Source organism: Dendrobium catenatum, unplaced genomic scaffold (genome assembly GCF_001605985.2).
Source record: "Dendrobium catenatum unplaced genomic scaffold, ASM160598v2 fragScaff_scaffold_1061, whole genome shotgun sequence".
In the NCBI taxonomy this organism is placed as follows: Eukaryota; Viridiplantae; Streptophyta; class Magnoliopsida; order Asparagales; family Orchidaceae; genus Dendrobium; species Dendrobium catenatum.
The window spans coordinates 3,637,586-3,665,562 of NW_021319523.1; the positions used below are offsets into that span (position 1 = coordinate 3,637,586).

Here is a 27,977-nt window from a genome sequence, read left to right on the forward strand (position 1 = left end):
CATGTGAATATTCATCATTTAAAAATTGGAAATTTTATTTATTTTGGTGCATTTATGATGTGGAGGTGAGATTATGCATTATGGAACTTTTATTTTATCCAGTGAACGTACGCAGAGGAAGGTTCGGTTTTAGCCAAAAAAGAGTCTGTACCGAGCTTTTTCAAATAACTCGGTACAGGCGCGAAAACTCGGTACAGGCACTTTTTTGCCTAAAACCGAACCTTCCTCTGCATACGTTCACTGGATAGAATAAAAGTTCATGCATTATGTGACATTGAAGTTATATGTGTATATGTACATATCTTCTAGATTGTGCACGTGAGTTTATGATGATTTTTCTTATTGTATTTTGATTATATTTTGTTATTGGGATACATATGATGATTACTATTGTATGATAGTATGTTCATACTTTTGTAATTATAATTATGTGCATCAATCGAAAGGTTGACGTTTTATTGTGAAATATATTTTTCGTATTTTACTGATTTTTTTATTGCAATTCATAAGCTTTGGATGTCTATAGATCTTGGGACGTGACAATGGTATCAGAGTAATGGTTAGTAAAAAAACTTATTGATTGCATTATTTATCGATTAAATATGTTTAGAGATTTATTTTGTTTTAAAAAAATTATTTTGTTTTGAATGATTCAATTTGTATTTAAGATTTATTTATTGATCAGGCAAATGGACCAAAAAGGAAAGTTACACCAACAGGACAAAACTGCAGGACTCTTAAGCCAAAGCAAACAATATCTCGATAGTTAAGAGTATGAGTTGTTACACTTATTATTTTCAAACTTCCTAGTTTGATCGTCCTCATTGTGTGGACTCAATTTGAATGCGATCAAAACCCCTAAATAACACGATGAAATGCAAGAATCTCATTCAACTAAGAAGTATGAAGCTCTTAAAAAACAATAAGTGTGGTTCCAAAAGCCACAAATGAAAGCTACCACAACCATGCTGTTTAACTGAAGCCATAAGAACAATAAGAACACAGTCCCTGCCCAAATGATTAGGGATCCATAGCTTTGATTGCTACTCTATCATTTTGAATAAACATCCTAAACTTCTTTTAGTGCGCAGAGCACTCACTTGGTTTTTGCATCTGTCTTGGGTGAAACATTGTACACATTCTTCAGCAAGTCCTGGATTTTGTTCAGCATCTGGGCGGGATCGCCGCCGCCGACGCTTGGGCCGCCGCTACCATGTGCAGGTCGCTGGCTCTCCTGAAGCTTTATCTTTTCAAACAGATACTGCTTCTCAGCTTCAGCTTCGTCCAATCGCCGTTTTAGATACATAGTAGCATAGTCTTGTTCGGCCATCTCGGACTTCGCAAGAGCGATGCTCCGCAGCCTCTCGGCTTCCTGCCTGGCCTCAGTAGCTTTGAGCTGGAACATGTCAGCCTCAGCTTGCTTGAGCCTCACAATGCTTTCAAGCTCATCCACCTGCTGCTTCTTTCTCTGCCTATCCATTTTGAGCTCTGCAACTTCCCTGGCTTTATCCTCAAGCTCGCGGTCACAAGCCTCGACGGCAAGGCGAGCTCTTTTAAGCAAGAGAAGCTTCTCCTCGGCAACCATCTCCATCTTCTTCACGGCTTCCTGGACCACATCAGCTATGCGGTTGCAGGCTTCCTTCGGAGATATGGAACGACTTGGGTCCTCATTTTCATGGCTCTTTGGGGATTCTATCTCAAGCTCTGTAGGACAGATCACAATGTTATATTCAGAACCAATAAATTAACACAATGGAATGGAAAGCGCATCATTTACCACTTCACTCTTTTGAGAGCCAAACGAACTTGAAAGTACAAAACAAAAAACTCAAAGCCAACCCAGACAAGGAGGCAATGAACTTTTAACCTTAAATCAATCCTCCCCATAATAAGGTCTCTACTTTAGTCAATGTTAAAGAAGACTGTTGATTGACTCATCCAAGTTAAGGTTTATTTTCAATCACAAAGATGGAGAAGAAATTATGTATGAAAAATAGAGGGAATAAAACTTTTGCATATATCAAGAGGCATAACTTGGATAAAACATTGAAAATTCATTTTTTACAGCTTTCTTAATGCTTTTTAAAGCAGCTTTCCAATACAAATTTTTTAATTTTTGCACTTGAAAGCAGCTTTAAGAAGCAATAAGAAAGCCGTCCCAAATGAAGCCTAAGTCATAGAATCAGAAGTTCAGTTCTGGCCAAAGCAACCAATAGTTAATGGAAAAGACCATCTCAATGTTACTAAGTTCTTCCAAGAAGTTTTCAAACGCCATGGACTCCTATGTTTTAGCAACCAAATCAATCCAAGGATATGACACAGAAACAGACTGACCCAAATAAGTTAGTTCAGGGTCATTTGGTCTTGGATCTATACCAAGCCTTAGCAAAATAAGCAAAACAGAACACCAGAATTTTTTTTTTTTGGACGGATAGGGGATCAAAATTTGATCAGCTATACTAATTGTCAAATTCAATTTCAATCCAAAAGTTTGACGACCAACTATTTGATATTTCTACCCAACATAATTTTCAATTATCCAATATGGTGTGAAACCCAAAGCTTAAAGTGCTTTATCAATCTCCCTCAAGTGAGAGCTCTCCTGTCAGCTATAAATCTGCATCAAACATAATTTTTATCAATTACTATACAACAAGGGAGTGCCAACCACTTATTATTTCTACACAACATAATTTTTTTAATAATTAGAAATAAGACAAAACCCAAAGCTTCATAATGCAAGACATCCAAGTTATAGAGATTCTAATACATTATAGGATAATGCAAAGGATGTTGATCACATAAAAGAAATAAAAATTCACAAATTAAAGACCGTTGATTAAACATACATTCATTTTTTTTAACACATAAACTTACTATTTTTTACAAGTAATTTCAAAAATATGTGAAATTTAACTAAAACTAAAATGCAATTATTGAATAATTCAAAAAAATCAACAAGAAATATGAACAATGAAAAATCAACGAGCAATTAAATTTTAGCCACAATTGAAATTCCGTTTATAATAAATTTGGCCCAAAGAAAGGCTCTTCCAACCCAAGGAGGGCCGGCTGAACAAGACCAGGAGCTGGTTTACTCCAGTCGGGAAAAGCAAGCCGCCATACCCCTTGTGGGGGCCATTACTTGAAGAGGAGGGGCAATTTAGGCAAGTTTTAATTTAGATAGGGGCTATTTAGTAATTGGAATTATATTTGTATGCTTTAAATAGATATTAGGGATTAGGGTTAGGGTTATCTTGTATTTGGCTGAATTCTGTTTAGGTGCTTAGGTTTCATTGGTCTCTATCGGTGTCTAGAGAATTTGGGAGAGATAAATCCTCCTCTCAAATTAAGAATCAATTGTACCTTGTTATTTTCTTCTCTATTTCATCCATTACTATGTTGTTCTTGACATGCTCTTGGATTCTTTTAAAATTTGTGGTGGGAAATCACATAAATCAAATCATTGATAGGTTTCTCTTGAATTCTACAAGTGTTTCCTATCAGTCAATTTTGTGGTAATGCATTCACATTGATTCAATTAAAAACAGTAAAGCGCGGTAACAAACAGAACATCCTAGAGCATATAAGATCAGTGGAGCTCATACTATTTGCTCTAGATAGCTTCCTGCAGGTCCCCCAACAACATGCGGATAGTTTTTTTCCAATGGAATTCAAAATTCTCTAAATAACCATGCAACATTTCCTCTTACACCGCCCATGACTTAAAAGACCAAGCCCATGCTGAAACTTGTAGTAATGGAAAATGGCTCATTTCCAAAGGCCAATACTGACGCACAAAAGCACAAACCATTATAATGAAATAGGTAGTAAACACCAAAACTCTCGTGACTAATAATTCCAATTCCCAAGTTAAACCATAAGAAAAAAAATTAGCAAACCACTTAATCAATATGCGCCAAACTTTGAACCGATTACCAACTAAACCAACCAAAAATCATGCTAGACCTTAAATCAACCTAGATCCAAGAAATTGAATAAAAAGAGAAAAAATTATGTTTTCATAAGCATATCATTACAAGCATGTTCAAATATACCTAAAATAAAAAATTACAAAATAAAATAAAACTACAAGTGAGTAAAGTATTCCAAATGCAGGGGTTTTGAAAATTTTGATGTTTGGTTGGAATGCAAAATGAAACAAAGTAAATATAGTGTAAACCATTTTAGTTCCTTTTTGAAATAAATCAAACTTGCCTAATTTTGAGCTAGCATCATTTACACCACAAGCAAGCTCACTTAGCGCCGCCAATCATCGGCAACACCGGCTGCCACCCACCACCGTCAACCTCCGACAGCCACCGCTGGCCACCACCATTTTTTGAACTTTACACTACATTCATTACTTCAAACCAAACAAACAAAATCATTCACCTACATTTACTACATCCTTTTTTTTAGACAATAAAACAGCCCCTAAATAAATTTTGATGTTGTCAAAATTTCAATCAAAATTTAAGCACTAATGACTAAACACATATCTCCATAAAAATACCCAACAACACTAACAAAAATAAGCCTTTATCCAACTACGTGGGGTCAGCTACATGAATCTTTTTTTTTTCAAATTCTCATTTAAATCTAATAAAAAAGATTATTTTTAATACTTTTTAACCAAGTCTTTTTGTGTGTAACTCTACCTTTCTTAATGTAGGTCGAATCTAATACATCTATCATCCAAACAAGGTCATCAAAAGACAAATTTTTTATAAAGTTTTATGTGACCAAACCACCTAAGGCAACTCTCTAATATTATCTTCCACTATAGCTATTCCAACCTTTTCACATATATACTCGTTTCACATTATGTATTTAAGTTCAAAGTCACTCATCCACCTGAGCATCCTCATATATGCAACACTTAAGTCAATTTTATGTTTCTCTTTTAATGGCTAACATTTTGTACCATAAAGTATTGCAGGTCTCATCGCCATCTTATAAAATTTTACCTTAAGTTTGAGGGGCACTTTTCTATCACAAATTTAGCATTTGATATTCAACAAGTAAATTAGAGCGTAAATTTTGCGATTCCTATAAAATTTTACCTTAAGTTTGAGGGGCACTTTTCTATCACAAATTTAGCATTAGATATTCAACAAGTAAATTAGAGCATAAATTTTGCGATTCCTGTTAAGTAATCTATAAGTTATCCTAAATAGGTCTATTACATCGATGTACTAAATATCATTAAAATTTAACATCAATAGTAGACACAATTTCATTATCTAGAATGACTTCAACAATAAGCTGTGTAGATTTGTTTGACAAAAGCATTTGATGCAAACCCATAGGAAGCTGGAAAAAAAAAAGTCTTAAGAATTGGTAGCATGTTAGAAAAATAAGGTCAAATGCACCTATTTAAAATTGGATTAATACTGTAACTTCTAAAAAATCTAATTTATAGATGTTAATTCCAATGAACTGCAAAATTTTAAAAGGCCCACTTTTTCCACATTTAACTTCTTCCTGAAGCAAGTCATTATAAATTTAAATGCATCATTACTTTATCATCCAATTTCAACTCCATTTACAATTTGTTCAAGATGGGAGAAAGCTTATAATTATAAAATTAGTAGTTGCTTTATTATGAATAATCTTATCCAAGATATGGATATGTTGTGCGAATGATTATGCAAATGCACTAGCCTAGACTCGGTAAGATGCCCAAAAAAATCTATAGACTTTCTATGCTGGAATCCATGAAAACTTTGGATGGACTCACGTCTGTAAAATTATTAAGAAATAAATTGTGTCCATGGACTTTAATCAAACAATGTACCACCCATACATTTGCGGGTGACCAGCAATTGAAAATTTATCCAAGTGCAAAATAACTTATAAATTTACATCCATCTTAGATGTAATTACTTTAAGTAATCCATGCTATTTAATCATATTCAAAAATATAATTTAATAATGTGAGATACATTAATATTTTTATCCCATAAATGAAATGAGCAATTTTAGAGAAACAATCAACCACTATAAAAATATAATCATACATTCTTCGAGTTCATATTAATCATAAAACAAATTTAATTATAAAATCAGAAAGTCCCTAAAAGATGAATTAAGAATGCAAAAATAAAGACTCTTAAATAAATGATCATCTTTACAAATAAAAACGTTGTTAACCACAGATGAATTATTATTTAAGTCCACATATATCTCACCAAAGTCCTTAGAAAGGATACATTCCCTTTATAATAATCAAATTCAATTACTTTAACATGCATTGTTCATAAAATAAGACCTATTTAAAGCATCAATAGATTTATCCTCATTTACAACACTTATTAAGACAAAAGTGTAATCCTGCAAAAGCTTTTAACCTATTTGGCAAGTCAATAGCTTAACTTCTTTTCCTACCCGAGTATACAATGATTTATGATCAAAATAAAAGTACACTCTTTAAGAAACAAATAATGCCTCCAACAACAAAGAGTCTGGACAAAAGAATATAATTTTCTCTATTCTAAGTTGAACATTTTGCTTATGTTCGTTCAACTTCTCACTATAGAAAATAATTGTATGTCCCCTATGGCTTAACATTCCACTAATACCTACACAAGAAGCATTACAATAAATCTCAAACACTTCATTAAATCAAGCAATTTCGGTACATATATATTTACAAGCCTCTAAACCTCAATAAAAACAAGATCAAATTACTTAATCCACTTGAGCACCATTTTCTTAAGATATATTATAATTGGAGTGATCATAGTACTAAACCCGTTTAATTGTTTAACCGTGCAAATCCAAAAATTATGAATATTGTAAAAGTTGTTTGATCATTAATTACTTTAACCTCTTCAGAATTAATTGATAACCCATCACCATACATAATAAAAGCTAAAAATTTCACAAGTAGTATCACAAAACTACATTTCATATTCAAATAAAATTTCTCATGTTGCAAAACTTCAAAAACTTTCCTATAATGCACCTAATGACCATCTCATGTCTTGCTATATGAATCAAAAACATCAAAGTAAACAAAAATGAAATTTTCAATAGAAGGTTGCAAGACATAATCCATTATTATCATAAAAGTGGCAAGCGCAATAGTTAATCATTAATCATTCATATAATACATCTTATGTCTTAAAAACAACCTTTTTTCCATTCGTTGGTTTCGCCCATTCTCATTTGATGATAGTAACTACTCAAATCAATCTTAAACAAAATCACAAAACCAACATCATATTTAACATATCATCCGAGCATGATGCATGAAGCATATGATGGTAATTTTATTAATTGCTCTAAATTATTCACACATATGACACCTAACATCTTTCTTAAATACTAGTAAATCTAGAGTAGCATAAATTATTGTGTTTTAGCCTACAAACCCCTTTTTAAGCTCATCAACCTATCTTTCATGTTCAATTTAATTTATCATATAATGATATCCAATAATTAAGTCAATTGCATGTTTTATGTCCCTAAGTGATGGCAATTCAATAGGAAGCTCATCAAAATAAAAACGTTGAACATTACTCAACAGTTAGCATTATAAGGTAGAGACAAAACTTCAAGCACGATATTATTAAACTCAATAGGCATTAAAGCATAAATCTCATCTCGAAGCCTACTATCCTTTTAAAATGTCTACCGATTTAGAATATGCAAAGAGCCAAAGACTTTCACTTCGTCGGGAAAACTCGACTATTTTACAATCCCTAATCCACTCTTAGGCTTAATAAGTTTCAATGCTACACTTCTCCTATTGTGCATAGAACTTCAAATAAGTCATATCTAAATCATATAACTAAAATTGCCAAAAATAAAATAAGCAACGTCTATGGACAATATATCACACTAATTTCAATCAATATATGTAACTGATTGAATAAGAACAAAATATCTTTGGGACACAAAATAGCCATTTTTCTACCCAAGCTATGTCATATGGCTATAGATGTGATATAGGTTTCAAATTCATATGGTTATAGAAAATTTACACACTACATTCAAACAAGCACACCATCAATGATAAGCTTGCACAGTTTTTCATGATGCTTCAAATAGCTTTAAAAATTTGCAGCTCTTTTCTAGTAAGACTCAACCTTAACTATAGCAATGATCTAATGAATGATATTTAATGAGTTTTTGGTTAAAGCATACTCATAATTACTATCTTTTTATCAAACTCATGAGCATCATCAGACACGCTGATTTCTTTTTCATGCTCATCTCCATTAACATAAACTCATTAGAGTAAGACCAGTCTAATGACACCTAAAACATACTTTAGCAAAAAAGTATACCTAAATACAAGATTATTTCTCTTTAGTGTCATAATCATGATGATGTTACTACCTTTAGTTGTGATAGATAAAGAAGACTAAATTTGACTTAATTTGATGAAATGAAATACTTCAAAAAATATGTGTTAATAATTTTTCTGACAATCTGTTCAAAATATTTCAAAAGTATGCTCATGTGACGCAATGTGGTGTGATGCCATCTTTCTTGTGATTCCAAGTCTTAAATCAGATCTAAATCTAAAGAGTGCAGTTTTAGGATCTCAATAATCTCAGAACACAAATCTTTGAATTGATTCATATATTTAGAAACAATTTTAATCTATAACTTACTTTAATGAGTTAAGCAGATCAAGCAAATAATCATGATAAGATAAGGTTAAGAATTTTCCTTTTAAAAATCTTTCATTTTAGCCCAAGCAGTAGTAGATTCCCGTCCTATTCTTTCCCTTTGCTTTTTCATACTCATCCAATGCATTTTAGCATGCCCATCAAATTATAAATTTGTAAATCGTACTATGTTATTCAAATGTAGTTTGTCATTCAAAAAAACTATCCTTATTCATTAATCATTTAACCTTTTTGGTTATGATATCATCTATGTAAAAATTGTGGTGCTTATGATTTTCATAAATCTCATTATCAAACGCCCTACTTACATTATTTCCTTGTCTCCCATTAATATTAACATTGTTTTCTCAGAAAGAATGGAATCTACTTTGATTTACATATATGAACATGACTAGTTTCTAACTTTTCAATTCAGGAATTGATGGGGGCATCAGATTTCGACACGTGTACCATCGCCAACGGCGCAGATCGACGGCTACGATTCAGAGTCTCTACTTCTGAGTTATTTACAGCTTATGTCATGTGTACTTCTTTAGTTTTCCTAGTTTGCCCCTGAGGGCATTGTTCTACTTATGTAGCCCAGAGGGCGTTTATGTCTTTTCATTTTTCTTTATTTGAGCCTCCTTATATGAGGAATGATGCATTGTAAGAATTTAGTTTTTGGTTGAATAAAAATTATCCTCTTTGTTAGTGCATTTCCCTTTGATCTCTTAGTGAGTTCAAAGGGAGAACTAGATCTCTTAGTGAGTTCTAGAATTAGTTCAAGCTTATTGTGTGGAGGTAGAGTCGTGAAGAAATATCGAGGTAAGGGATTTCAAAGTCAGAGAAAATCGCAGCTTTCTTCAGTTTTCCTCTGCCCCCCATAGTGCCGCCGTCCCCCCTTGGGATCTAGCCAGGCCGCCGGCTTCACAGCCCAGCCCGCTCCGTGCAAGTTCCTCTCACAGCCCAGTCCGCTCCTTGCAAAGCCCCTCCCGCCGGCCTGCCAAACCCCACCCGCCGGCCTGCCCAGCTCCACCCGCCGACCCCTCCTCCGTCCAGCAACCGCCGTCCAACCCTCAGCCGCCAGCTCCTTTCCACATTGCCACCGCCTCCCTCTCTCCCTCCTCTTTCAATTTTCAAAATTCTGAATTTTAGGAGTTTCTATGGCCATTAACGGTTTCCTAAATTGTTCCCTTGATTATTGCAATCAAATAAATTGGAATTGAGTTTGAATTCGAAATTCAAACCCAATTCAATTAATTGCTTTAATTTAGAAACCTCCAATTACTATTAAAACTAAAATTTTAATTTCAGATTTTGCTTAAATTCTGAAATTGATTTTGTGGTCCCCACTCGCCTAAATTAAACTCCTCCCTCGTCTCTCTCAATGGCCGGGCCCCTCATTAGGCCCCTTTCTCTCTCATAATCACCTCATTAATCCCACAAAATCAGCCCCCAAATTCCTTCCCCCTTGGCCGCCCATTATTCCTCCTTGGTTTAATTTGGATTTCAAATTAAATCCATCCCATTAACCCCTCCAAAATTAATTTTCTGCAGAAATTCCTGCACCATTATTTGGAGTCCCACCTTGGCCAAATTCCCCTAACCCACCTAATCTTGGCCGTTTCTTCCCCCAACTCCCGAGCCACTTCTCCCCTTCATCGGAGACGTCTTGTGGCGACCATTCACTCCCATCTTCAAGAATGCATGGAGGAACCCGAATGGAATTTCGGATTTGAGTACGATCACCAAGGAAGAATCGACATCCTCAAGTCACCCTTCTTCGACGTTGGCTTCGACTTTGACGACACCGTCGAAGAATACTTGGATCGAATCCTACCAACATTAGCGGAGTCCATCGACGACCACTTCTCCGTCTACACGTGGATCATTGAAGGCCGTCCATCCGCTCCTCCGAACCCGGCTACCTTCCCGGCGACAAGTCCTCTCAAGATCACTTGCCTCTTAGTGGCGTCGCTAAGTCTACTTACGGTTCTCTTCCGCTAACCTCCACTTTAAATATGAGTGACGGATCTTAAGGTGAAGGATCTAAATCTTAAATTTGGGGCTTTGTTAGTCTTAGCCATTTGTATTACTTGAATTATTGATGTTATTTTGAAAGTCTTCTAATCTCTAAATGTGCTTTCTTGTCATTACTTAATTTATCGTCATCTAATTCGTGAACTCAACTTGATTAAGCAAAGAGTTTTGGTAGCAAGTTTTGAATCAATACTTCTATTATTTTCCTATGTGCAATTCGCAATTCATCGCATGATTGTTTCACATCATTTGTGGTATCAGAGCATGGTTACCATGCTTGACATGTGTAGGAAGCATCCTAGGGTCTAATTTCTTGTGGTAGTTCAAAACTTGCATGCATATCATTGTTTAGATAAAGTTTTTTCACTGTTTTGTTATTGTTTTCTGCATTTCCTGCACTCATCTAGCTGAGTTAAGTCATATCAACTAGCATCTTAGTGTTAGCCTTTTGTTTGGGAAGATCCCTAAGTGTTTGGAACAACTACGGCCTGCTTTAGCTCTGCTGTCCCCTATTTCCTGCAGTAGTTAATCACTGTTTAGGGTGTCTAGACACTTGTTTGACTGCTGCCTGTTATTCCCTGCAGTGTTTACAGGTTGTTGGGAGTCTCTGACTTAAGTCCTAGTTGCTGTCCACACCTTGCACTCAACCCCAAACTTGTTAGACATCGTGCCCCTTGTGTTAGGTTGCTGTCCCTTGTATTCCAGCAGCTTTTAGAAGTTTTAAGAACCTCCTCCCATAGCTTTTAGGTGCTGTCCACCACCCCAACTCTTCCCCGAGCAACCCCTAACCTTCACCCATGGACCCGGAACACATGCAAGCTACTCTAGACCTTATAGTAGGGCAACTCGGCACGATGACACAACAACTCCGCAACACCCAAACTGATTTAGCAGACTTTAGGCGCCACACGAGCGACCGTCTCGATAACATTGAAAGTATTGAGAATCCCGCCATTTACACACCTTCGAGACCACACTCACCCTATGGTGAGGATAACAGAACTGAGCGTGAACAGCCCCGAGATAATGGCCTTCCTTGAGACCATTACCATCATAACCCGAGACCCCATCACGAACCCGTAGGAGATGAGAACCCTTTGAGAGACAACGATGCCCAACTGTTGAAAAATATTAGGATTGACACTCCCACTTATGATGGAACCCTGGATCCCCAAGTTTTCCTAGATTGGCTTAAATCCATGGACAGTTATTTCAAGTGGTATAACATATCGGAAGCCAGGAATGTTAGATTCACAGAGATGAAACTCACCGGCCGAGCCAACTTATATTGGAGCAATCTGGAGAATATGCGCGAGGCTCGAGGCGAACATCCTATTACAGACTGGAGAGCCATGAAACAAGAACTTAGGAGGAAGTACCTTCCGCCTTCCTACTACCCTAAGCTTCTAGATAAGTGGAATAGACTGACTCAAGGAAGCAAGCCTGTTAAAGACTACATCTCTGCCTTTGACGACTTCCTGATTCGTTGCAACGGAGAGGAGTCCGCCACCCCAACCCAAATCCTATCTATGTTTAGAGCTAGCCTTAGAGAAGACCTTAGAACTGAACTTTTTGCTAGAGGAATTGACACCTTAGAGGCAGCGTGTAGCCTTGTACTTGACCTTGAGGACTCCAAGACCCACTCTACCAATAGACAGTTTGATTCTCGATCTAACCCATATTGCACTTCCAACAGCCAGTCCCAAAACCGTCCTACACCTTCAATAGGTAGTCGACCCACTGCTAGCAACGCCCCACCTCGTCCGGACTCTAAGGGATAACCCACCGACAGTAACCCTCCCAAAGCAAATTCCGAAACTAAGTGTTATAGGTGTCATGGGTACGGACACATTGCTTCACAACGTTCCAGTCCCTATAAAGTCACCATAATAGAAGAGGTTGACGACAACGAGGAAGAGTCCGAGACTGACTTAATTCATCATGTTGATGACGAAGAAGAAACGTTCTCTGAGGATGAACCTGTCACCCTGCAAGTCGTTAGATGCGCGTTGTCCCAACCTAAACCAAGTGACGATTGGAGAAGAACATCCATCTTCCATACCTATACTAAAATCGGAGATAAGAACTGCAAGGTTATTATCGACAGTGGAAGCTGCATCAACGCTGTCTCCTCAGCAATGATATTTAAGCTTAACCTCAAATCGACGCCTCACCCAAACCCGTATAAAGTTGCCTGGATTAACTCAACCTCGATGGAAATAAAAGATAGGAGCCTTATCCCGCTTGAGTTTAATGGATATCAAGAAAAGATTTGGTGTGACGTTTTGACAATGGATGTTGGCCAAATTATTCTAGGCCGCCCTTGGTTGTTTGACAACGACATCCATATTTATGGGAGAACTAACACCTATGTGTTTGAACACAATGGAAAGAAAATCAAATTAATTCCCTCTCAGCCTAAGTCCATCAGGGTGAATCTAAGACGGCCCCACCTAAGACCAATAAAGATCTACATCTCGTGACGACAAAAGAAATGGATATGGAGTTTAATCAAGGATCCCCTGTGTACGCCCTAATAGCCAAGGAAGTTAATGATGATCTGGGAGAGCCAGTCCCTGATGAGATTAAACCTCTTTTAGAGACTTTCGCTGATGTTTTTCCGGAAGATCTACCTGACCAACCGCCACCCCTTAGAGATATTCAACACGTGATTGACTTAGTGCCTGGAGCCTCCCTACCAAACCTCCCTCACTACCAGATGAATCCAATGGAGCACACAGAACTGAAAAGGCAAATAGACGAGCTCCTACAGCGCGGATTTATAAAAGAAAGCCTTAGCCCGTGTGCCGTTCCTGCCCTTTTAAATCCGAAAAAGGACGGCTCTTGGAGGATGTGTGTTGATAGTCGCGCTATCAACAAGATTACTGTGAAATATCATTTTCCTATCCCACGATTAGATGATATGTTAGACATGATGACTGGAGCAACGCTGTTCTCTAAAATTGACCTTAAAAGCGGATATCATCAAATCCGAATCAGCCCCGGGGATGAGTGGAAGACGGCATTTAAGACGAAAGACGGATTATACGAGTGGATGGTTATGCCATTTGGTCTTAGCAACGCTCCTAGCACCTTCATGCGAATTATGACCCAAGTCCTTCGACCTTTCCTAGGGAAATTCGTCGTCGTATACTTTGATGATATTTTGATTCATAGTAACTCGGTGGATCAACATCTGAAACAAATCTGTGAGATTCTGAGAAAAGAACAGTTGTATGCCAACCCCCATAAGTGTGTGTTTCTCACCAATAGTGTTACCTTTCTTGGATTCATAATTTCGTCTCGAGGGATTTCAGCAGACCCGGAAAAGGTGAGAGCAATTAATGAGTGGCCCGAACCTAAAAATATTAGAGATGTACGGAGTTTTCACGGATTGGCCACTTTCTATCGGAGATTTATTAGAAACTTTAGCACTATAGTGGCGCCCATAACCGACTGTCTTAAGAAAGGGGAGTTTCATTGGACACTTGGTGCCACTAAAGTGTTCGAGGATATTAAATATAAGGTCTAGATTCCTAATGCAAATAAAATGTAGTAATTGTTGTACATCACATAAAATAAATAATGATCCACAAATAAAATATCACAAATTACACCTAAATTTGCCTTTTTAGATGTATACTTAAAAATATGTGAGTAGAACAAATACAATAATACAACACAATTAATTCAATGAAATTCACAAGAAATTTGAACCATGAAAACTTAATAAGCATTTTTTTTTCACAATTGAAATCCCAGTTGTGACAAAATGACTAAAATCAGGACACTTGCAATAGCAATAACAAAATATTCAGGAAGAAAAACTAGGGAAAGAGATCACCCCATGTGAAAAGCATCTAAACCCCAAATTGGTACAAGGGCGCATCTTTCCCTAAAGGTTGCTTATTGTACTTCCACCATACTCGAATGAATCCTGATCCCACAACCAACACATACTCCCAAAATTGAAAGTGAAAAGCATAAAATATTATTGATAATAATATCACACATTCCTCAATTATCTATTAATAGAATTCACCTTCCTTGTTTGTACTCTAGGTCAGCATTATGGTAAGACATGATTCATATGGTTAATCAATTGAAATCATCAAAGCTCAATAACAAAAAGAACCTCCTAGAGCACATAATATCCAAAGAGGGTGTTGTATCCACACAAGATAGCTTCCATAAGTCACATAAGACATGAAATTCACAATTCCCCAGACAAGTATGCCTCATTTCCTATGACAATACCCAAAACTCACAAAAGCCATAATAATGAAATTTGCAATGGTAGAACTGCCCAATAATAATGATCCCGTGACTCATAATTCCAAATTTGAAGTTAAATAAAATGATCCAAATCCAAAAACCAATGAATTGGTAAGTTTCAACAAGTGAATTGAACACCAACTAGTCAAAATAGATGTCAGATCTCAAACCAACCCAAATCCAGGAAATCAAATCAATAGAAGCATCTCATTCTTATAGGCATATCATCCTAATGAGGTTCTAAAATACCTAAAATTAAAAAATATAAAATAAAATAAAACAACATAATAGAAATTTGCTAAGTTCAGATTTTCAATAGAAAAATCTATGAAGTGTAAACATCAAATCTCCAGCACTTCATGTGCCTTAACAAAATTAAGAATACAACATAAACTTTTGTAGCTTATATTCCCTAAACAAATGCACCAATTATTTAAAAAAAAAAACATTTTTTGGACCAAAAAGATAAAAGCAAGAAGAAGACGAATGTAAAGAAGGGAGTACTTGTATAAATGGAAAGAGTGAATGATTTTTAATTGAAACAGCAAGAAGAGTCTGAAAAATATAGACAAATCACCAAGTTTGTGTTGGGACTAGAGGAAAAAGGCATAGTGGCAAAAAATGAGGAAAGGGAATTTCAAGACGGTGAAAATTGAAGAAAAGTGGGCTAGCAAGATTTCAGAAGAAGGGACCTTAAAGGCAGTGGAATTGAAGGAAAAGGACGAGAATACAAAAAATGTTTACGAGATGGAAGTGAGATTCTAGAAAAAATGGCATGATTAAGGCTAGATGATGGCATTGGTGGCCATGAGATTTAAGTAGGTACTTGGTTTTGTGATAAGTCCCAAGAGAAATGGCAGCAGCACAAGCAAGGCTTCTAGAGAATGCAGGGCAATTGTATCAGTTGGCAAAAGTTGCTCACGATCAAGCGAGCGTTGCGTGCGAGCTCAGGTTTTTAAGTGTGTGCATGTGTGTGAGAAAGTGTGTGTGTGTGTGTGAGAGAGAGAGAGAGAGAGAGAGAGATGACAAGGAGAATGGCATGGTTCCCAATATTTGCAACTCATTTTGCTGAAAATATGACAACTAATACGTAGACCCCTAATGTAGCAATCTAAAATCATTGTTTGCATCTAGAAGAAACAAATTTTGAGAGACTAAACAATGAAATTTAGACTAACGAGGAGATAAATGGAAAATACATCCAAAACAATTGCCCCAATAAATTCCTTGGAAAGCTACCTTATAAAGGACAAAAAGTTTTTGCCATATAAAAAACTAGCCATTTGTCAAAAGCTTGTATGATCAGAAATCTCATTTTTCCGGAATACCTATTCTTTTTATTCCCGTTTGCACTTTTCAGCATACATGCAGTTTGCATCAGTACGACGGATGTCTCTTTTACAAAAATTATGTGGCAAAAAGACCCAACTGAAGCATTGAGAAAAAAGAGAGATTCTCAAGGCACAATTTTAAATAGCCTTCTCAATTTGAAAACAGAAAAAAGGTAAAAAAAAAAAACACTCTAAAACCATGTTCTTAAAGTGATTCAATGAGAATCAAGAAATTGACTCTCCACACCTATTACTTAATTACATTGAAGCATGCCTTAAGAGTACAAATATAAAAAGTCAAAAAGACCATACTCAGCAGTAATCATTGATCCCATGGTTTCAACTATTAGAAGAGGGAAACATACCGTTATTGAACCTGTTAATCTTACAAAAAAGTAGATTAAGATTAAAAGTAAAAGACCATTCTAAGCAAAATTATTAAGCTTCAAAGGAACTATAGCTCAAGCTCAGGCAGTTCAGCACTTTCATCAGGTAACAACCAAGATGATTTAAATAAGTTCTAAGAGAACAAGGGCAGATTAGCTATAGAAATAAGAAGCTTAATTACAGTAAATAATGCAAGATGATCCTCTAATTGTAGTTATGTCAATAGAACTTAATGTTCGATTTGTTTGTCCTATCTCATGCATGTTATATTTGAAGTTTTCGAGCGAAAGGCCTGCAACAAGTTAAAAAGACAATGAAGAAGATACCTTGAAACAACAGCAGTAACATCCTGCATGCTGTTGACTCTGAAGCACCACTCTTCATCTTTTCTACAACTTCAACACACTTCCTATACAATTTCCTTCCCCTTGGATCCTCGCTGAGATGAAAAATCCCGCTGACAAATTCGAGTTCTCGTAATAATGCCTCGCGATCCCATCCAGGAGCACAGTGTTGAAATACATCTTTTACCCAACCTAACAACTCAGATGTCCTGTTGCAGGCTAGGCACCTGAAAAGCATCTCACCATGCCCATTGCCACTCTTAGCAGATGCTCCCATTCCAATCTGACCAGTACGCATAGCACAATCAGCATGTGTCCAGTGTGCACAGAAATCGCAACCTATCCAGCGGTAGGTGTTAACCTCAAAATCGAAGGTATTGCAAACCACACACATGCAGAGGTTGCAGAAGCCATTTCTGTGAGTGCAAATCTCACAGGTGCAATCATCAGCAGGAATAGGACTCTGGCAAGCAATGTTCCTGCACCTCTTGTACAAGAAAATCTCAACAAGGCGACCCTGCGGAAGGGTAACATTTGGGTGCAGAAAAGCAAGAATTCCTGTGTTGATTGCAACCAAAATCTCCAGCTGCACTCTATGAGCCCTGACAAGAGTTTTAGCAGTCAGGTCCACTCTACTCTGCAGAAACTGTTGAAGTCTCGAGAACTCCTCCCTACTATGAGGTCCTCCTGTTCCTTCAAGTATTGCTCGCAACTCAGCCTTAAGCTCTTCCAAGAGCTCACTAGGCATAACAGTCATTCTGTCAGCAATAACCTCAACGCTCTCTCTCGCAACTTCACGGAGAGACAGCCTATCAGCAATCGAAACCCGACGTATCACCTGTGGCTCAGGGAACTCACTCTCTCCTTCCTTCTCCTTAAAAGCTGACTTTACATTAACAGCACCAGAGCGAATGGTCTCAACCGGCCAGGTTTCCCTAGAGCTCGTGCTATCAGAAGGAGAGTCATGAGCTTGGTCAGAGTTTGACAGCTGCTCTTGCATGTCATGGGATCCAAAGGCATCTGAGGAAGCTAGCGACAACGACGTTTGCAGCCCTAAAGACCTAGGTTGCTGGCGAGGAGGCAGCATTTTGGGGGAACCTTTCTGATCAAAATTCGCACCAGAAGAAGCGCCCATACGAGTTAGTTTCCCCAATACAATCCCTCAAACCTGTCATCACCAGCAATATAAATCCTCGCTCAACTTTTTTCAGCGAAAAAATCATTAAAATATCAGAAAATTTCCTTTTTTTTTACAATTAAATCCCGAGCTGAACAAAAAGTTACATTTTCTAAAGTCAGAGAATCAAAACCCTAACCCTAGCACCAAATTCAACTACCGAGAGCCGAAAGCACAATCACAAACACCTAAAAGACACCGCGTCGTCTACCAATACATCAAGCCCTAAGAATGCAAGAATCTGATTTTCAATTAGGCAGAAAACCCTAAGAAGAAACTGGTCCACTATGAAAAGGGATCAAACAGAGCTCAGACCGCTTACCTGAGAGCAAGACGAAAGGGTTTAACAGCACAGCGTGAAGAAAGGAGAGAGAGCAACCGTGTAGACCAGCCCGGATGTGTAGAAGGTCCTCAAATCTCGTTCCTGCTGCTGCACAGTGGAGAAGAAAAAGATGAAGGTGAGGTGACCGGCATAGCCGGTGTTTGACTGGACGCGGCCGCGCTTTTCTCCAATGTGTTGAAAAGTCCACGCGAGTAAGTGACGGGGACTTTTAGGTCAAGCGGTTCACAATTATTTTATTAGAAGCTTCTATGATGAGAAATAATTTTATATCACTGGATTTGTTAATATGATAAAAAAGTTAGCATTAGATTTTTTTAAATTATACTACACATAATAATTTAAAATAAAATGCAAAATTATTATGAAAAATAATTTTTTAAATAATTATATATAATATTTTCTTTTAAAATGGGACAACTTATTTACTAATATTATGTTCCTAAATATATGATTGCAAAAATATATATTTCTTCATAAAAATTAGCAAAAGATCAATAAGTTATAGTCAATGAGCTACCAAAATAAAAAGGTTTCTCAAAATATACACTAAAGTTTTATTTTAGATAATTTTCTTATTATTTTATTATTATAAGTAGAAATTACAATTTTTATTTAGCTACTACTTTTTCGTTCATAATGTCTTGGCTCAATCGAATATGTAATTGAAGTTTGAGTCAACAGTACAATTTAATTGATCGACACAATCCGATTCGACACAAAACTAATATAATATTAATAATTTTGTATAAATTTTGTTATATATATTTAGTTTCATGAATATTATTATTATTATTTAATATCATTTTCTTTGAATTTTAGACTAATTTTTGGATTTGGTAAATCCCATTGGAAATAGTATTTAAGATATTTAGCATTTACATTACTTTTCTTTAGGATATCTATTTTTTTCCTTTTAAACATTAAATTTTTTTAAATATGTTAAAATATATTTTTTAGAATTTAAATATTACATAAGCATAAATCAGAGCTCTTCCTCACAAAGAGAAGATTTAGGCTTCGTTTGGGACGTCTTTTTTATTGCTTTCTGAAGTAGTTTTCTAATACAAAAATTTTTTTGTTTAACAAAAAAATTGTACAAAAAATTGTTTTAAAGAACAGTAAAAAAGCCGTCCCAAACGAAACCCTACTCAATCTTCGTAATACCGCTACCTTAGTTCTATTTTACTCATGGTAGGTTGCAGCCTACAAATTGATCTGTTGGACTCAAATGTTTGCTAGAAAATTAGCTAAATCTATTGTAGACAATAAAATCAACCAAAGAATTATGTGGAAGGACCGCAACAATAATTTTATTTCATTACTATTTTTTTGCTTATTTCAGCATTTTTTTATGCTAAAAAACTTCTTTCCACAATAAATTAAAAAAAAAAATCATCGTAATTTTACCACCACATTTATAAATCCTAAGGCTTTATTTTGGACAGTTTTTTACTGTTTTGTTTTTTGGACCGTCATCATAGTTTTTATTTAGCAACTATTTTCTTAAAAATTATATTAGGAAGCTGCTTTCTATAGCAATTTAAAAAAAAAATTACTTTCTTCATGGTAGCTTACAATTATTTTTATAAAAAAAACTATAATAATCCCAAATAGGCCCTTAAAATCTAAATTCAAAACAAATGAGTTCAGATCTAAGAGAATTCATACTTTAAATCTGAATAATTTTTAATTCAATATTTGAACTTAACATAGCAGAATAAATTTAATTGAAATAAAATAATGCACAAGCAGATCATGATGATATTGATGAACAAGACATACAAACTCAGAAGGTATGAGCGATTATTTTGTGCAGACACCGGACGGGAGAACAGTCTGGTTTCGCGTTCAGTACCGAGTGGTACCGAGCGCTCGGTATCGAGCGCGCGCTCGGTATCAAGCGCGCGCTCGGTATCGAGCGTGGTACATTTTTTTCTGGGCGACATGACACATTTTTATTGGTCTCCGGACGAATTCGGACCCGCATGTAATAATTTTTCCTCATATAAGGGAAAAATTATTCTGTGCGGACACTAGACTCCGTCCGGAGGCGAATCAGAGCATGCCGTGGTTCGTCACATCACCTCTTTGTTTTATACCCGTTGTGTACAGAATGATTTGATCTGCTCTGATTTGCCTCCGAATAATCTGATGTCCACACGGAATATTTTTTTCATATAAGAGACATTGCAAAAGGTGGTGCTGCTATGATCATTCATGTCCGTAGAGTTGGTAAGTTTTGAAAGCTGGTTACAAAACTCTTTTTTCTTTTTTTTCTTTTTCAAAACTAGTGGATGTTTGAGCATATATTAATGATGTCATGCCCACCTAATTCCCTCAGTGATTGGGCACTTCGCTTTCTTTGGTACGGGTGCAAAGTGAACTTTTCGCTCACTAATGTAAAAATGTGATTGCTATATTATCAAGCTTATAGAGCAATATTAATATAATAATTAAATGAGAAAGCAAAATAAAATTATATTTTTTTAGATGAGAGATTCTCAATACATATTTATTAATGTTGGAAAAAATATATAAATTATTTACTTTAGTTTTGATATGATTGAATTATGCTAATTATAGTCTAAATTTTAATGCAAAGATGTCTCTTAAACGTACTAAAATTTAGTCATAAATTTCTGAGATTGTATGATTGTCCAAAGTGTTGTAGCCTTCTTTTAGGCTAGTGAGTAAAATTGTTACTATGTCTATTGATTGGTGTTGCACAAAAATCGTAAAAGTTTATTTGTAAATATTCAAGATGATATATCAAGAGGCTAATGGGGTAAGAGTCATTGCCAGAGGTACTGGACTCGAGGGAAGATACATATACACCATAATCTTTTTTTTTTTAAGGAAAAAATTAGCTTATAGTGAAAGATTTTTTAAGATGATAAAAGGTAAGATGTGACAACCCAAATGACATTTAGGGTATGAAAGGAAAAAAATATAGATGAGTTCAAATGAGTATCAGTAGGCCAAGAGCTTTGGAAACCCTAGCCGCCTTGTTCTTTCCCATTGGCTTTCCTTGTCTCCTCTCTTGCCTCCAACTCTATCACATGAAATCTCCCCCACCCTCCGCATCATCCCTCCTAGCCCTTACAATAAACATCTTGCCCCCTCGCTTCATAAGATGCTTCTCTATGGAGCTTTATCTTCAACTTACTTTTCCCCTTTCTAGTCCTCTCAAGTCTCATCATTCACTTCCTCTCCATCTTTAACTAGTAACCCTTAGCATGTTCACACTCTTAACTGGAAGGGTATCATGGCTTCTAAACAACCTTACTTCTATGACCTTCCTGTTTAACTTTATCTAGCCGACTGATAATGCTACTTATTTTTTCTAACCAAGAAGTGGAAGATGGTGCTAAGGAGTGGGATTTGTCTCTTGTTGGTCACACCATAGGACGACAGCCTTACTACAAAATGCTTCTTAGAGCCATTAAGAAATCTTGGCAGCTTAAAGACAACCCTTCCCTCCTCTCCCTTAATGATGACTTCTTTTTATTCAAGTTCGCTTCTTCAGATGATTATGAGATATTCTGGAGTGGACCATGCTTTTTTTTGTAAGCCTTTCATCTTTAAGAAGTAGTATGTGAATTTCATTCCTAAGAAAGATGAATTTGCCTCTTTACCTCTCTCAATAAAGATTCACAATCTCCCTCTCTCTTGTTGGAATCCTTTTAGAATCACTAAAATTACAAGCCTTGTTGGTTCTCCACTAGATGTGGATAGTCTCACTGCTAAAAAAACTTGGCTAACATTTGTCAGAGTATGTGTGCAAATTTAAATAAACCTCCAAGCTTCATGTTGAAGTTGTTGTCAATATAGCTGGGAAAATGCATTCTTTGTGGGTCCAGTATGACTGGAAAACCCTCCCGTGCCTTGGATAAAGTTCTCTTATTCACCCCTAGTCCCTATGCCCAACAAACCCATCAAGCCAATCCAACACTCAGTCTCCTCACCATCCTATTAGGGGGAGAAGCCATAGCTAAAAACCTCACCTGCCACCTCCTAAAGAATCCTTAGTTCCCTCCATGACTACAAACCATATTGGACCCTTCAAGCACATAAATCCTCCCCAACCTCTTCATCTTTGCACCAAGAAAATCCAACCATAAACAATTCATCATTTAGATTATTGGGTGGAAGCCTCCTTAACCTAAAAAAACCCGCTCTCAGAACTGGGCCTCCCAAATGACCTTCCCTCTACAAACTTATTACTCAACAAATTTTCTGAGCTTGTTTTCGACTTGTAAGACTTCTCTTCATCCAGTCTGAAATTCAAAATCATCTTCAAAAGATTCTCCAATACACCAAAGCCTCCACATCAAAGCCCAATGACACTTCCAAAGCCAAGAACCCACGTTCTCCCCCATCCAAACCCAAATAATAAGCCTTAATTTTGCCTCCTAAAATGTTAGAGGTTTCCATGCTTATAGGGTTCTTAATTTCAAGAATCTTATCAAATCATTTAACCTTTAAATTGTCTCTACTCTTGGAGCTAAAATTAGTCCTAAGTAGTTGTTTAACCATGGGTGTATATTTACCTCTTCTCATGCCCTTTACTTGCAACAACTTTCACCTCCCCCTACCCAATCACATATGAATCAAATAGAATGCTTCTAAACTCTCCTCCCCAACTAATTCATGGTCACAATGACACTAAAGCTAGGAAACTTCAACTCATATCTTGGAAAAATACTTGCATCCCTAGGCAGCATGGTGGGCTTAATATTCCCAACATTCATGATCCCATCTTTGCTTATAATTGTGCCTTAATTTGGAAATGAATTACTAAAAAATTATTCTTTAATGAATATTGCAAGCAAAAATAAGTTTTTTTTTTTGGGCACTAGTGGATGCTCTAAATGGTGGAAGGCTATTCAGGCTAGCTACTACTGATAAAATTTCTTCTTCTTTGAGTTTCCCAATTTGGGTAAATTGTGATTTCACTTTTTGATGGGATCCATGGATTAATAATCACTCTATTGCAAACTTAGATGGTTTCTCCCTTATCCTCTCTCACCTTAATGTTTGTTAATGGTGTTTGGCAGCTTCCTAACTTTTTGCCCTGAAATATTAGAGATGGTTCCATCTCTAATATTCTTATTGTCGCCATTGATACTAGAATTCTTAGTTGGAATGGTTTGTCTAAACCCAACAAACACTTTTTTATTAACTATTTGTATGTGGATGTTGGGTCTCCATCTTGGGTCAAGCAGCTATGGCATGTACAAACAACACTCTTTGTGCTTCTCTCTATATGACTAGTTTGCTTTAAATGACTCGTTGAAAACTTTTGATTCCCTTATTAAGAGAAACATTCCGGTTCACCCTACATGTATCCTTTGCAATAAATCTCAAGAGAGCACCAACCATCTATTTTTCGAATGTGATTTTATTTTTCGACTGTCAAGTAACATTCTACTCTGGTTCTCTTCCATCTTCTTACGGCTAAACTTGCAACAAATTTTAAATTTTGTCGAAGAGCGTATGAACTTATATCTAGACATTAAGTTTGGCTTGTACTTATCAATTTGGGCTCTAGTTTATTACATTTGGAAAAAAAGTAATGGCAGGAAGTTTGAAATGCATATTTGTAGCCTTGTCACTATTCTTAAATGTGCTAAAAAGCTATTCAACTCAAGCTTCATAGATGACATTCCTTATTGAATTTCTTACAGCATTAAAGTAGGATGCCTCTTTGTTTGGAATTTTTATTAGGTCCAGACACCTGACGTAACTCTACATCCGGACGCCAATAAAATGTCGCCATGTGCTCTTGCTCTTTACTGCGAGGCCCGACGACCCGACTCAGACCGGAACCCAATATTTCTATGTATTAGCTGATTTGTACAGACCAGGGTATTGCTAGGTTTTGCTCGGTGACGAGAAATACCATTATGTCAAGACCAATACCTAGCAATACCGAGCAATACCCTGGTTTTGCTAGGTATTGCTCGGTATTGGTCTTGACAGAGTGATATTTCTCTTTATTGTCAAGCAATACCTAGCAATATCGAGCAATACCTAGCAATACCTAGCAATACACGAACATAGCAATACCGGGTTTCCGTTCTGGGTCGGGTCGTCGGGCCGCGCGGTAAAGAGCAAGAGCTAGCACGTGGCGACATTTTATTGGCATCCAGATGTAGAGCTACGTCAGGTGTCCGGACCTAATAAAATTTTCTTTGTTTGGCCGGGTAGGATCAACGGTTTCATATTTTTGACTTCTCTGGACTCTGATGAACTGTTTTTTTTTTTTTTTTTTCCCCTCTATTTTACTCTCTGGATGGTTTTTGTTCCTCCTTAGGCAATCAGGAGTTCTTGTCTTCATGATGCATTTGTGAATGGTCTAAGTCTAGATTTTTCACTTAGGTTTGTTTGGGATGGCTTTCTTACTGCTTATTAAAGCAGCTTTTTTAAATATAAAAATTTAAAATTTTATACTAAAAAATTGTTTTAAGAAGCAATAAAAAAAACCGTCTCAAACGAAGCCTTAGTTTCTAAATTTTGTTTTTAACTATTCTCTTCCTGAACTAGTTTGTCTTTGGATTATGTTATATGCTCTTGAGCATTGCATATTTTTGTTTTCAGCTCTGCAGTGAAATATACAAGAGTTGTACAATTTACTTTGTAATTTCTTTGAAATGAAATGAAAGTAGGCTTGTCCCTCAGCTTTTCCAAAAAAAAAAAAAAGGTAAAAATATTTATAATATGATAAAGTTAACTATTAATTTATAACATTATGGTTTTCAAAAGCTTTTATTTGAGGGATAGTGATGGATGAAATAGAGTGCTTTAATATGGGAAAATTTTTAAGTTAAGAACCATTAGAGTCTTAATTAGGAGATTAAGTATATTTTAAATAAAAATAAAAATTAGGCAAAGTCGCCCTTTCAACTGGCTACTTATAAGTTAGGTTTTTTTTTTTTTTAAACATGTTTCAATTTATATTAAAGTTGATCATATGATTGGGAGTGATCTTAAATACGTTAGAAATTTTGTAGTAACATGATATAAAACATGATATATGTACATTTCTAAGAATGCAATGAGTAATCTCAATATATGAGCTGTGAAGTCGTTTTGTCCAAATAATATATATTGTCCAATCAATTTTGTAGGCTTGTGTTGTCATGCATTTGTGACATTGAGTGATCTCAATATATAAGCTGTAAAATTATTTTGTCCAAATTGTATGTATTATCAAATTAGTTTTGCGGGCTTGTATTATCATGTCTTTGTGATAGTAGTAATTAATATGATGATTTATTTTTTATTTCAACTGACATTAATGAGATCTAATGGCCTTTCTATATAAATTGAATATGTGTTGGTCATTTCAATGAGTGATATCAGCATTTTGGAGGCTCAACTTTGTTTGGAAATATTGTTCTACTTCTTACTTTTTCAATCTGTTTTGGATAAGATTCGGAAAATTATTATAAAGAAGTTGATCGAGGATGGTAGCACTCGATTGAAGGAATGTTTGACACATTCCACTGATGATGGCCAAGAGGAGAAGGTCAAATCAAACAAATTTTTTTGGTGTTTCATCCATTCATTATGAAAATTGAGTTTTATAGGAATAGAGCATATTTGAGAGATGTGGGTTAGAGATATTAACAACGGTGGTTCATGAAACACTATGACCTTTTTTGCTCTTCTAAACAATCTTAAGGACAAAATTCGTGAAATTGAACGCAATAAAGAAGGTTCTATTGAGGTGATTATTAATAGGCCAACAACTAATATATATCAATGTCTTCTTTACCATAAATGAAATCATGCGAAGGATGCATTTTTACTTGAATCATATGAGACGACATATCTCAACTCTCGGCGGAGTTTGGGAACACGAGCACGTGAGGAAAAATAATAGTTTAGGGTTTGCAATCCGGCTTTTAAAAAAATTTTTAAATAATGTAAGTCATATATATGTTCAATGGGTGACTTTGTCTAAATTGGTAAGTCCTGCAACTATGCCTACTTTTACTTTTTTTTATTCTACTTAATCACCTAATTAAGACGCTAATGATGTTTACCTTAAAAACTTCTCCCTTTAATATTAGAGAGAGAGATTGTTAAGAAATATAAACATGATAGTCCTACATTTTGAAAAATAAATTAATTTAGTAATATTAAGTAACTTAATTCTCTCTCTCATAAGAAATTGCAGATAAATTTTTTTTATATGAGGGGGCGACAATAATAAAAAAGTTTGGAAATTTTTTTTTTTGAGATTTAAGAGGTGAGGATTGGAATTCATATAAAAGTTAATATTTACGTTGCATTTTGAAATACCACAGGAGAGAGAGAGAGAGATTGATTCCTCTGCCGACACAGAATTCCCCCACCACTTTCCCCAAAGTCTTTGATGGTTCACACTTCACCGAACGTTTATTTATGCGAATCTCACGCATGCCCACTTTTCTCTTTTTCAGCTCTTACTGATCAGTGGGAGACCAAATTCGATAGGAAATTAATTTAGGAGCTGTTTAGTTGGAGGTAGAGTTCATGTAAACTATTTCGTTTAAAAGATTGTAAAAATAGTTTTCAAATATATTAATTTCTTTAGTTAAAATAGTTTTCAACCCAAACAAGCTACCCTGTCATCACCACCCGTCTGCTAGCGATCGCCACCACCCCGACTGCCAACCACCCCGACCGCCTACCACCGCTGCCTCCGGTAGTAGCAAGACAACACCAACACCATAGGCGACCACCACTGCTTGCATCTGATGGCCACCCTCCATCGTTGACCAATCGCTACCATTTTAAACTTTATGCTGAATTTATTTTTACTTCGCAAGACAACACCAACACCATAGGCGACCACCACTGCTTGCATCTGATGGCCACCCTCCATCGTTGACCAATCGCTACCATTTTAAACTTTATGCTGAATTTATTTTTACTTCAAACAAAAAAAAAAATCTGGTGCATTCCTTTTACACTTATCCAAATAGTTAAAAATAACATGATATTTAATGTTACAATATAATACATTAAAGTGTTCATCACATTTTTTCTTTGTTAATAATTTTTTATTTTGTATGTATAAAATGTCCTTGCAAAATTAAATTTGTCAGAGAGCAATAAAAATAAAAAAATATTATCAATTATTTAATAAATATTTTATAATATTTATAATAATTTTCAATTTTAATGCTCTCAAAATTATATACAATAATTTTTTTTGAAAAGAGACCGTAGTCGGCAGGAGACCTGGGTCAGAAAGACCGTTGTCTGTTGATGGAGGTCGGAAGGACCATAGTAGGCGACAAAGGCCTGAAGAACTGTAGTCGGCAGGAGACCGTAGTCGGCCGGAGACCGTAGTCGGCAGGAGACCGTAGTCGGCCGGAGACCGTAGTCGGCAGGAGACCGTAGTCAGAAATACCGTTGTCTGGTGATGGAGGTCGGACGGACCGTAGTAGGCGACAGTGGTCA

The 27,977-nt window shown here is 36.0% G+C and overlaps 1 protein-coding gene across 1 annotated transcript; it reads right to left on the reverse strand.

The window, feature by feature from the left end:
• Positions 1 to 737: 737 nt before the first annotated feature.
• Positions 738 to 18,661, reverse strand: LOC110107587 (OBERON-like protein). The gene is made up of 3 exons (XM_020837867.2): positions 18,501 to 18,661; positions 16,984 to 18,169; positions 738 to 1,704 (listed from the first exon to the last, which is right to left on the reverse strand). The coding sequence occupies exons 2-3, from the start codon at positions 18,134 to 18,136 to the stop codon at positions 1,097 to 1,099; spliced, it is 1,761 nt and encodes a 586-aa protein (XP_020693526.1). The 5' UTR covers positions 18,137 to 18,169; positions 18,501 to 18,661; the 3' UTR covers positions 738 to 1,096.
• Between the last annotated feature and the right edge of the window lie 9,316 nt (positions 18,662 to 27,977).

Coding starts and splice junctions, on each gene's coding strand:
- LOC110107587 (XM_020837867.2), bottom strand. CDS start 18,136: ATGGGCGCTTCTTCTGGTGCGAATTTTGATCAGAAAGGTTCCCCCAAA. Junction 1,705..16,983: donor GTTACTGCTGTTGTTTCAAG/GTATCTTCTTCA, acceptor TCTGTCCTACAG/AGCTTGAGATAGAATCCCCA.